Source organism: Phodopus roborovskii, unplaced genomic scaffold (genome assembly GCF_943737965.1).
Source record: "Phodopus roborovskii unplaced genomic scaffold, PHOROB, whole genome shotgun sequence".
Taxonomy (NCBI): domain Eukaryota; kingdom Metazoa; phylum Chordata; class Mammalia; order Rodentia; family Cricetidae; genus Phodopus; species Phodopus roborovskii.
Window position 1 is genome coordinate 3,642,583 of NW_026126619.1, and position 12,669 is coordinate 3,655,251.

The 12,669-nt window shown below is 39.0% G+C and overlaps 1 protein-coding gene across 1 annotated transcript in view; it reads left to right on the forward strand.

Annotated features, from left to right (window-relative positions):
• Nucleotides 1-455: 455 nt before the first annotated feature.
• Ppfia2 (PTPRF interacting protein alpha 2) overlaps nt 456-12,669 on the forward strand; it is a 372,354-nt gene continuing 360,140 nt past the window's right edge. The window contains exons 1-2 of the mRNA XM_051206391.1: nt 456-527; nt 4,458-4,708. Of these exons, the coding sequence (XP_051062348.1) occupies nt 4,460-4,708 (249 nt within the window). The 5' untranslated portion in view covers nt 456-527; nt 4,458-4,459. The remainder of the gene's footprint in view (nt 528-4,457; nt 4,709-12,669) is intronic.

Genomic DNA, 12,669 nt, shown 5'->3' on the forward strand with positions numbered 1-12,669 from the left:
CACCCCCGCAGTTCGTGTTTGAAGGGAAGCTTGTTCGCCCGCTGGGTGGCCTGGGAGACCGCGGGAAGCCCTGGTACTAGGTTAAGTTTCTGAAAGTCAGTTCCAGTCCCGGATTACCAGCTCTCCGCCCCGGGGCTCCTGCTGCACGCTCAAACTGCTGCTGCTGCTGGGCGGCAAAGGGGCCGCGGCTGCTTTAAGAACCGCCTCCCCCTCTCTTCCCTTTGACAATGGTCTGAACCGAGCTCTGCTTCCCAAAGCAAAATTTGTAATATGCCATTTTTCGATGGACCCGTCTCCCTTTGGCTGCTGACGGAGCCACGGGAAGATGCCTAGTGGCTGCCACGCTACAGAGCCGGGGCACGTTCCAGGAGAACGCCGGGGCTCGCGGGTGTCTAAGCAGCCTTTCTCCTCCCGTTGCTAGGGAAATGGTCCAGGACTGCTGGGTGTGAGCCTCACCTCTCCTCCAGCCGAGACTGCGGTTGTCAGTGATCCATTGAAGAAACAGGACCTGAAATAAGAGACATTAGGTACAGACACCGTATTCGAGTTGCATGGTTTCTCTTCCGCTTCATTCCCCCCCCCCCTTTCTCTTTTTGACCACCTCCCCAGCCCCACCCCGCCCCCAGGGAAGAGGAGATGCAAAGTCCTTGTGGGTTACTGTTAGTTATCTTTGCTTTCCACCCATCTTCTCCATCTCCGATTTCTCTGCCTCCTACTTAGCCGGCTCTCTCCCGGGGCAGATGAACAGTTTTAGTGTGGAAATTATGAAGTCAACTTCTTTCGGGGTGGTGGGGGTGTGGCTGAACAGTAACTTGTCCAGCAGTGTGGGGTGAGCTCGCTTTGGCCATCTGAACAGGCGCTAGGGTGAAGAGAAGTGAAAGCGCTTCCATTGGAGCGGTAGGAATATTTCCTGAGGACGGGGGATTTCAAAGAGTTAAAGAGGAGGAGGAATATTCGTGTAATGTAATCAGACAATGGCTAGGCTTTCTCTTACTGAATTACTCCTTGCGGGTTAACAGAGATGGAGCTGGGAGGGTTCTGAAGACTAAACCTTTGCGAAGAAGAAACTTACTACAGAGAATGACTGCATCTTTCTTTGCCTGTGGTCGTGTATACATTCTAGCGACACAATTAAATGAAATGAAAGTCTTCTTGGACTATTCTTGTCTGAATAGGTAAAGCTCATAAGAACGTACATGACTGAGGAACATGCTAGATCTCAAGATCCTTCCTGAATGAGTCCACTGGGCGTTGAAAACTTTTATTTTGGAATCTGAGAGATTTAAAAGACAGTCAAGGTTATATGCTCATAGCACGGGAGTTGGTTTTCGTGGCATAAAAAATTATTCAGGCTAAATTTAAGCACTGAGATAATTAAACAAATCAGGGTTATTTATTCTCTCTCTTAAAGATAAAATTTGCATTGCCTGAAACTGGGTCCTGGAACCTTCAGTAGTTTCGTGAACAAGTGATCTATATATCTAGATGGGGCTAATAAAATTATATTTCACATTGACTTGAGAGAAGGCTAATGAAAAGACAAATACCTCTCTCAGTAAACTGTGTACTCTGCCTCGTTTCTCAGTGATGGTGTAGTATTTGCAGTATTAGTTCCAAAATTACTATAAAAGCAAAATGTGATCTATCAGGGTGCAATACACAAGATGCTGGGTGACCATATCTTTCTGCACCATATTCCCGATATTCATCCTACAAAATATTCTTCCTAGGTTTTTAATTACTCCCAGTACACTCAAGCTGTGCAGCTGTGCATTTAGGAACTGTCACACTATGTTGTGAGGGACATACAATTGTTTTAAAGCTTGTATCAGTATCTGAGGTTTAATGTTCAGTAACTGGCTGATGAAAGTAGCTTTGGTATTTGTAGACATATTTTTTTTTCTTTGGGGGAAAGAACTTTAGAGTTGCTTATTTAGATTGACTGGAAGGGCAGATAGCATGCATTCATCTTATTTTCTGGTAATTTTGCATACTTTGAATTTTATGAATTGAATTTGGAGAGTTCAGAAGTATATGCTAGAATCATAACTATGGGCCTAGTAGCAAGAGTTTTAAAATGCAATATCATTCTGTAAGGATAAGTAGTGACCTGTGTGTAATAGAGAATGTTGGGTTTTTATAATCCTAAAGACATTTCACTATGTCGGGACACATGAAATGGAAATTTCATAAATTTTATAAAAAATGTAATGTGTTTATTTCATAAAGAAATTGTTTATATTTTATGAACTGGTTATCATTTTAACTTTGGGGAAGGGAGCCTGAAGTTTTGAAAGGCAACCCAACTTTCCCCATTTCACATGCTCCAGGAGTGGGCTGGAACTGAGTTATTCAAAGTATGGAATGAATACCTTTTTCTAAGCTTGTCATCATAGCATCTTTTGGCTGAGCACATCCATGACACCTTTTCCACTGATCTGAAAATCTCCAGCTTGTGACTGTCCAGTGTCTCCTGGTAATACCAAGCCTTTGAACACATGCAGCATGCTTTATTTATGTGAAATAGATGCTTGGAGTATTAAAGACTGCTAACCCCTCCTTAGAATTTAAAGTTGGCAGTAATAGCTTTCCTCTTACATGGGTGTGATTTAAAATGCAGATTGAGGAACATTTAAATGACTAGATTTCATAGTACAATTGGTTCTGGTACTTTCTTTTAACCTCCGATGTCAAAAATTAACACATAGTTCATGGTCATGTCTCTTGGGGCATCACAGTAGTTGCATGTGTGAATGACACACAAGGCATGTGAATTAAGCCAATGTGTTGAAAAGTTTTTGTTTTGTTTTCAATTAGTGTAAAAAAATTATAGCAGTTAAAGGGGGGGTATTTTTAACGGTTGGGATAGTCCATGGATGAAAATCAAAATGGCAAACGTGTAAAGTGTACATTAAATAGGAAATGGTAATAGTAAAAGTGAATGCCTGTGTGGGTGTATTTGTAAAGGCATTCTAAAGATCTGCTCCACAACTTTCTCTCTTCAGATAGCTCAGTGTTTTCAATGATGGACACCTTTCAAAGTATTTTGAATTATTTTAGAAATTTCCAACTCTTTATTTCTTTACCTAGATTACTTGTCATAAAATGAGTCCCTTTCATTACCTTAGACTTTTCCTTAATATCCAATGGGTCATAACCAAATAGTTCACATGTAATTAAGTTTGCCCCTTAACAATCAGATTTACATGTCAAATCACATAGAAAGTAATTAAATATTGAACCTCTAAATCTTGACATTTTATTTCAAAATATCACCAGAAATATTTTCCCTAAGGATACATATGTGAACAGAAAAATTGATTGACCTTTCATTATAAAATCACGAGAAAGCTTTGGGACACACAACCAAACTGGGCTATCCTCACACCAGGCTCTCTGCAAAACCAAGGTCACTAATACCTTTATAACCATCACACAACAACTGAAATTGAGATGAGTTAGACATTTAAGCGCACACACACACACACGCGCACGCACACACACACACACACAGAGAGAGAGAGAGTGAAAGGGAAATTAAAATTAGTTTCTGATTTTTAAAGATGCCCCATGTGACAGAACAATGCTACACATCAATGACTGTGTCACCTACTTTAAATAAAATTAGTAAATAATCTTAAAAAGGATTCAGTCCATTTATTCCGACACTCAGAGTCTCTGATTAGCAGCTGAGATGTGAGGTGAGACTGTATTTGGTAATGTAATTTACTGCAATCTGTTTTATGGAATATTTGGGAAGAGTGTTAGTTTGTAATTGTCTGGATGGAAACCAGACAAGGCATCTACTAGGAAAGCTAAGTGTAATTAGCAGTATAATAACCAAGAGTTAATCATATATCTCAGATTAACTCTTAGAGTTTATGTCTAATTCAATCTGAATCATTCATCAAGTCTGTGCACAGTTCTGAAAGACAGGATATGAAAATAAATTTTAAAAGATCACATCAGAAGGGGTAGTAACAACAGAAATATGTTGAGGCTGTAAGAAAATAACAGTATGTTACCTAAAATAGTCAAGTTATTTTGGGGATTTTCTGACTGAAACAGTGAATATTAGGTCACTTACCTGCCTGTCACTCAAAAATTGTGTAGTTTCTACTCAATGGAATGCAAGGATTCGATTGACAAGTAAAGTACAGTTATGTTCATTATGAGAGATTATTTTAACAAGCATAGGTGGACAGGAATGGGATGTATGGTTATTCAAATGATGCATTTCTGCAAATCAAATTATAAGTGATAATTATATTGCATAATTAATTATGCAAAAGAAAATGGAAAAAAGGTTAAGTATTGTATATAAGACATGTATGGATTGCCATGACAGCTGACAGCATTTGGGTTGGACTGTGAAGGCTTTAGTGAGATGAACGTGGAGAGGGGAACATTATTGAAAATAATATATTTACTGAAAATTTCCCTTTGTGTTCTTCAAGCAATGATGTGTGAAGTGATGCCCACGATTAATGAGGACACCCCAATGAGCCAACGGGGGTCCCAAAGCAGTGGCTCCGACTCGGACTCCCACTTTGAGCAACTGATGGTCAATATGCTGGATGAAAGGGATCGTCTACTAGATACACTTCGAGAGACCCAGGAAAGCCTCTCCCTTGCCCAGCAAAGACTCCAGGATGTCATCTATGACAGAGACTCACTCCAGAGACAGCTCAATTCAGGCCTACCTCAGGTATGCTTCAGCGGTACAGGTTATCTTGTCAAAATGAAAGAAATAGAACAAGCTCTTTCTAATATTTACATCATGGTCGTTACTATAACTACTTTCCTACTGAATATATAATATGTGTCCAGGATTAAATTGCATAATAAATCACTTGTGTCTATCAAGATTTGCCTTACACAAAGTTACAGTGTACTGGTGTGTACGTGTGTGTGTGTGTGTGTGTGTGTGTGTGTGTGTGTGTGTGTGTAATGAAAGAGTTAGTGATTACCTAGACTTTTGTTCATTGAAAATTTCATTTCAAAGTTTTGGTGGAGATAGAAAAATACTTCTTTATTAGCCGTAATGTAGGGATGGTACATAATCTTGTCCTCAAAATGTTAACCTTTTAAACATTTTGAAAATGATTATTTTCAGTTTTCATCTGTTTGGTCTGTCTGTCTTTGAAAATGGTTGTAGTCTGGGAATTCACTCTATAATATTGTTTTCAAAAATATCCAGTACTTGAATAACTTTTAAAAAAATCCATACATTATCTGTTCTTAAAAGTACTCGTAGCAATTTCTTTTTACATATAAAATATTTTGGAAATTGCCAACCCTGGTTTCTCACACCTATTACCCTTGCGCTCAAAAAAGAGGATTATTCATTCAAGGACAGCCTACATTATGAAACAAAATTCTTTCAAAAATTAAAATAAATAAAAGAAGGAAATTAGTCAAAGTCAAATTGCAGACTAATATCTTTCAAACTAATGTTTCAAACTAATATTGTTAGTTATTGTAGTTATTTTTATATCTCTTCCTGTCAATTTTTAATATTATGGAAATAAAAAAATAGTGATCACAAGTATTTTTGTTTATGTAATTAACAGGATCAGTAACACCTTGAGGAGTTTCATGATTACACTGTTTTTTTTTTTTTTTTTTTTTTTTTTTTTTTTGGTAGAAAAACTACACAGAATATGAATGACTTTTTGTTTGGTAATTAGTTAGTTTGTTTGTTTGTTTTGAGACAGGGTTTCTCTGTGTAGCCCTGGCTATCTCTGTAGACCAAGATGGCCTTGAACTCATAGAGATTTACCTATCTCTGCTTCCTCAGGGCTGGGATTAAAGGTGTGTGCAACCGCTGGCTGACTAACTTTTTAAATAATTTCTGGCAATGAAATTTGTTATAAATATTAATTTTGGTTCTTTAATTAAAAAATAGAGTATCTAAATTTGAAGGATTGACTTAACTCCTAGAAGTGATATCTTGTAACACATATCCTTCTACTGTATAAAGTGAGTAAAACTCTGAAGCCACCTCTGTTATTAACTTTCTGTGTCACTTTCAGAGTAGTCTGGATCATGGTCTGTCTTACCCACTGGTAACCCAAGATCCCTATAAATGATTCCTGTTCTAGACCTACACAAGCTCGGTCTGTTTGTAATGGGAAATAAGCTTTAAGTGACTCCCACATGTTGTAACACTGCTTTACTTCAGCACCAGAATATGTTGACACATTCCTCAAAGCAGCTGTGCATTCTTCACCTGGAACACAGCGACTTCTTACACTGTCATCTTTCTCACTTTTGTAGAAGACTGCTTCAGTAGCTCACAGGTGTTTGTAAAACAATGTCCTACAGTAAATCATTATTCACTTACCTGTCTCACACAAGGTGATTGTTGGGCTTTCATGATAGTGTTGCATTGGAGAGGCCCATTGTACTTTGTGCATATACTAGGAATAAGGGTAAAAAACTTCTAGCAATTCTAGATAACTAAATTATTGGGATTATTATGTCAAATAATTCATATATTTTATACTGACATACAATTTGTTATGACAACTATTTTTAGTCTAGTTGTACTTTTTTATGTGTGTGCCAATGTACCTTCTCTCTCTCTCTCTGTGTGTGTGTGTGTGTGTGTGTGTGTGTGTGTGTGTGTGTGTGTAGTTACAAGAGTGCAAGCCTAAGATTGTCTTTGGGATCCTCACTCCACTGCTTTCCTTCTTATTCATCGAGGTATACCCTCTCTCACTTGAACCTAGGGCTAGCCTATGTGACTAGTCTGGCTTGCTGGCTAGCCTCAAGCAGCCCTTTTCTTCCTTTCAGAGCACTGGAGTTACAGACAGAATGCCATACAACATAAAACTCACATGTCCAATCCAGATGCTTGCTGTTTCTCTGCCAAACATTTAACTGATGAACAATTGCCTTGGTCCTAGGCTGGTTGTCTAGTGGACTTTTCTGCTTGTACACAATGCATGCACATATAACTCTGAGGAGAATCGTATAAATAATTCTACTTCATAGAAAAATTGAAATGTATGGTCTCATCACTAAAGGTTCTAGCTTTGCTATATAGTTTCAATAAGATACCAATTTTCAGTATATATTTGCTAGGAATTGTGGGCAGGGATTGTGCTCATGAACTATTGCATTGTCATAGCCATTTTTATATTATTTAACATTTTACATATATTGATCTACATGTCACTACTATTAACATCAGAAACCTACATCCTTAGACATAGTGATGCTACTCCCATTTCTCTAATATGAATATTTAATAGCCCAATCTGCACTAATAGGAGTGTATATTTCATGCAAATAATAGATTATTACTCTTCAACTGGCATGTATAAATGTTTGTGGATATTTGAAAGAAGTGCATTGTTGCTGACATTCACATTTTACAGGGAAATGTAAGAAGAAAATGGCCACCATAAATATGAGGTTTAAGGCAGAAATAAATAAAAGACATAAAACTCAAAACTACCATAGTGACATAAAAATGAAATTATTTCAGCAAGCAGAATTGAAAGCAGACACAAACTTTGTGACATAGGTATTCTAAAGTGACTCACATAGCTTTGGGGCACTGTAGGGGCTGGTGCTTAGCTTTAGTTACCCCATCTCCTTCTGTCTTGGGGGAGAAATGTAGTAATATTTCAATAATCTTAACTATGTAAATACCTGCCTTGTAGTGTATTTTGTTGCTCTATGGAGTGTACGCTTAAAGAGAACGGATAATTTCACATCATTTTACATTCTACCCCGATGTTTGTAGCTATACACCCATGTGCCTGCCATTGTACTCTTCCGTAGAAACTCCCAGTAAAAGCCCTGCACTCTCCCCCATCCCTGCCTTCTACTCTTCACTCAGATCTGCTCTAGCTTCCTAGACAAAACCTAAGCATCCTTAGTGAGGATTCTCGGTCCCACATCTCTGATCCCCTGCATCAGGAAGCCATATTATTCAGCCTCTTGAATAAGGCTGAGCTCTCCCCCCACCCTTTTTTTAAAACCTGACCCTACATTTCTAAGCCTTGTCTCCTAAGATCTACTGTTTGACAAATGTGGTCATAACGTATCTTCAAAAGAAAAACCCTGAACGATTTGTATGTCAGCAACAAACTCCTTGTCTATGCAGTGCTTTTCTTTTATGCTGTCTTAGTGTTCCTATTGCTGTGCTGAAACACCATGACCAAAAGCAACAAGTGGAGAAAATGGTTTAGTTTCATTCATAGTTCCATGTAGCAGTTCATCATCAACAGCAACGAAGTCTAAGACTTTGTCCACTGCAGGAACCCTTTCTGAAACCTAAGTACATTTCCTGTTTTACTTTCTTCTGTCATTTTCCACATAGAAAATAAGTTACCACTGAGTCCTCTGTGTCCTAACCCAAGCTTCATGGCATCAGAAACATGTCTTTTTTTTAATTAATTAATTTATTTATTTAATTTTATTTAACAAAGTCCAATTAAATGAAAACAAACATTTATACACAATATTTGGGAATTTGGGCGTCGTTCTTTCCAAACTACTTCCTGCTGGTAAGGGGCGCTGTCTTGGGGGATTCGAAGAAGATGCAGAAATCCTGGCTGTAGTCTGTAGGGCTGTTTTGTCCAGCTGTTTTGAATGTAGGATCAGCTTGTACTCTGTTTCAGGCGGTCTGGCGTGATCAAACCACATTAGTCTGGAAGGAATCCACATCTTTTCATTTTCTGTGGAAACAAAAATAGAAATCCTTTTCCCCAGTAACGTGTTCTTCAAGTTAAATTTTGGAGTCAAAGCATTTTTTTTTTAATTTATTATTTGACATGTCGATCCAAGTTCCCTCTCCCTCCTTCCCTCCCTCCCTCCCTCCCTCCCCTTCCTTCCCTTCCCCTTCCCTCCCTTTTACCCTCTCTGCCCTCTCACGTGCACTCTAAACACCCTCCCCTCCCATAGCCCCACCACAATTCCATATGTAGGGGAATGCCATCCAGTTGGGGTCAAGTAGATGTGACAGGTCTTGTGAAGTAGGGACTAGGGCTTCTCTCCTGTCTCTAGAATAAGGCAGTTATCCCTCCATGGGAGATATGTTTGCAAAGTCCTTTTGTGCACCAGGGATACATCCTGGCTCCACTGTCTGAGGTCTCTCAGACTGCTCAGTCCTTCTGGCTGAGACCCATATTCAGGGGGGCCCGAGGCAGTCCCCTGCTGGCTTCCCAGCTATCAGTCTAGTGGCCCTTAGCTCCTCCTTGTTCAGGTAAGCTGTCTCTATGTGCTTCTGCCGCATGGTCTTGTCCTCTCCATCTGCTTCTGGGTTCTAGTTCGACTCAGAGTTTATGTATGGGTGTTTGCTCCTTTTTTCAACAGGCATTAGTTGAAGGCTCCATGGAGAAGTTAGTTGTTGATCTCACTCTCCAGGAAGGGCATTTATGATAGCCTTTCCACGGAAGCTGAGATTGTTAGTTGGGAGCAGTCTTGTAGTTCTCTCGACCTTTCTTTGTGTTCAACTTTATCTTCAAACCAATATTGGCTCCCTCTTTTATGTTCTCTCTCTCTGTCTCTCTCTCTCTCTCTCTTTCCTATCTTCCATTCCTAACCAGGCTCAATCCTCCTGGTCGCACATGCCTTCCTCTCCTCCCCCTCATTTTCTCCTACTTCTCTCTCCATTCGCGGTCCTCCCCCACTTTACCTGAGCTCTGGGGGACTTGTCCCTTCCCAGTTCTGTCCCAGGGACTTTATATGAATCTCTTAGAATACACCTTGTATCCTAGTTCCTCTGATGATGTGAATTATAGGCTGGTGATCATTTGATCTAGTTCTAAAATCCATATATGAGTGAGTACATACTGTGTTCCTCTTTTTGTGACTGGGTTACCTCATTCAGGATGGTTTCTTCAAGTGCCATCCACTTGCCTGCGAATTTCAAGATACCATTATTTTTTTCTGCAGAGTAGTATTCCATTGTGTAGATGTGCCACATCTTCATTACCCATTCTTCAATTGAGGGGCATCTAGGTTGCTTCCAGGTTCTTGCTATTACAAATAGTGCTGCTATGAACATAATTGAACAGATGTCTTTGAATCCTTTGGGTATATGCCTAAGAGGGGGATTGCCGGGTCCTGTGGTAAACTAATTCCCATTTTCCTGAGGAACCGCCATACTGATCTCCAAAATGGCTGTATGAGTTTGCACTCCCACCAGCAGTGGAGGAGTGTTCCACTTTCTCCACATCCTCTCCAACATAAGCAATCACTGGTGTTTCTAATTTTAGCCATTATGGCAGGGGTAAGATGGTATCTCAAAGTTGTTTTGATTTGCATTTCCCTGATAGCTAAGGATGTGGAGCATTTTCTTAAGTGTCTTTCAGCCGTTTTGATTTCATCTATTGAGAATTCTTTCTTCAGTTCTGTACCCCATTTTTTAATAGGGTTATTTGGTGTTTTGTTGACTAGTTTCCCGAGTTCTTTGTGTATTTTGGAGATCAGCCCTTTGTCAGATATAGGATTAGTGAAAATCTTTTCCCAGTCAGTGGGCTGCCGTTTGGTCTTGTCAACTGTGTCCTTTGCCTTACAGAAGCTTCTAAGTTTGAAGAGGTCCCATTTATTAATTGTTTCTTTCAGTTTCTGTGCCCCTGGAGTTATGTTCAAGAAGCGGTCTCCTATACCAATTTGTTCAAGGGTACCTCCTACTTTCTCTTCTAGGAGGTTCAATGTGACTGGATTGATGTTGAGGTCTTTGATCCATTTGGACTTGAGTTTTGTGCATGGCGACAGACATGGGACCATCTGCAGTCTTTTACACACACTCATCCAATTGTGCCAGCACCATTTGTTGAAGATGCTGTCTTTGCCCCATTGTATCATTTTAGCTGTTTTGTCGAAAATCAGGTGTTCATAGGTGCGTGGATTAATATCAGGATTTTCAATTCGATTCCATTGGTCTACCTGTCTATTTTTATGCCAATACCAGGCTGTTTTCAGAACTATAGCTCTGTAGTAGAGCTTAAAGTCAGGAATGGTGATGCCTCCTGACGTTCTTTTATTGTATAGGGTTGTTTTGGCTATCCTGGGTCTTTTGTTTTTCCATATTAAGTTGATTATTATCCTTTCAAGGTCGGTGAAGAATTGTGGTGGGATTTTAATGGGGATTGCATTGAATCTGTAGATTGCTTTTGGTAAGATTGCCATTTTTACTATGTTTATCCTACCTAACCAAGAGCATGGGAGATCTTTCCATTTTCTGGTATCTTCTTTAATTTCTTTCTTTAGAGTTACAAAGTTCTTATTATATAGGTCTTTTACTTGTTTGGTAAGCGTTACACCAAGATACTTTATGTTGCTTGTGGCTATTGTAAAGGGTGATGTTTCTCTGATTTCTTTCTCTGCCTCTTTGTCATCTGAAAAAAATAGGGCTACTGATTTTTTTGAGTTTATCTTGTATCCTGCTAGTTTGCTGAAGGTGTTTATCAGCTGTAGGAGTTCCCTGGTAGAGTTTATTGGGTCGCTTATGTAAACTATCATATCATCTGCAAATAGAGACAGTTTGACTTCTTCCTTTCCAATTTGGATGCCCTTGATCTCCTTTTGTTGTCTTATAGCATTAGCTAGAACTTCTAGTACGATATTGAAGAGATATGGAGAGAGAGGACAGCCTTGTCTTGTTCCTGATTTTAGAGGAATTGGCTTAAGTTTCTCTCCATTCAGTTTGATGTTGGCAGTTGGTTTGCTGTATATTGCTCTTATTATGTTTAGGTATGTTCCTGTTATCCCTGACCTCTCTAATATCTTTATCATGAAAGGGTGTTGAATTTTGTCGAAGGCTTTTTCTGCATCTAGGGAGATAATCATATGGTTTTTCTTTTTCAATTTGTTTATATGGTGGATCACGTTGATAGATTTTCGTATGTTAAACCATCCCTGCAATCCAGGTATGAAGCCTACTTGATCATGGTGGATGATTTCTCTGATGTATTCTTGAATTCGGTTTGCCAGTATTTTATTGAGTATTTCTGCATCGATGTTCATCAGGGATATTGGTCTGTAGTTTTCTTTCTTAGTTGTGTCTTTGTGAGGTTTGGGTACAAAAGTTATTGTGGCCTCATAAAAAGAGTTTGGCAATAAACCTTCTGTTTCTATCTTGTGGAACAGTTTGAGGAGTAGTGGTATTAGTTCTTCCTTGAATGTCTGGTAGAATTCTGCACTGAATCCATCTGGCCCTGGACTTTTTTTTCGTTGGAAGGCTTTTGATGACTGCTTCTATTTCATTGCGGGTTATAGGTCTATTTAAGTTGTTTGTCTGTTCTTGATTTAATTTTGGTAAGTGATAGTTATCCAGAAACTTGTCCATTTCCTTTGAATTTTCAATTTTTGTGGAATACAGATTTTCAAAGTATGACCTGAAAATTGTCTGGATTTCCTCTGTGTCTGTTGTTATGTTCCCCATTTCGTTTCTGATTTTGTTAATTTGCATGTTCTGTCTCTGCTTTTTCGTTAATTTGGATAAAGGTTTGTCTATCTTGTTGATTTTCTCAAAAAAAACCAACTATTTGTTGCATTGATTGTTTGTATTGTTTTCCTGGTTTCTATTTTGTTGATTTCAGCCCTCAAGTTGATTATTTCCTGGCGTCTACTCCTGCTTGGTGAATTCGCTTCTCTCTGTTCTAAGGTTTTCAGTTGGGCTGTTAATTCTTTTATGTGACTATCCTG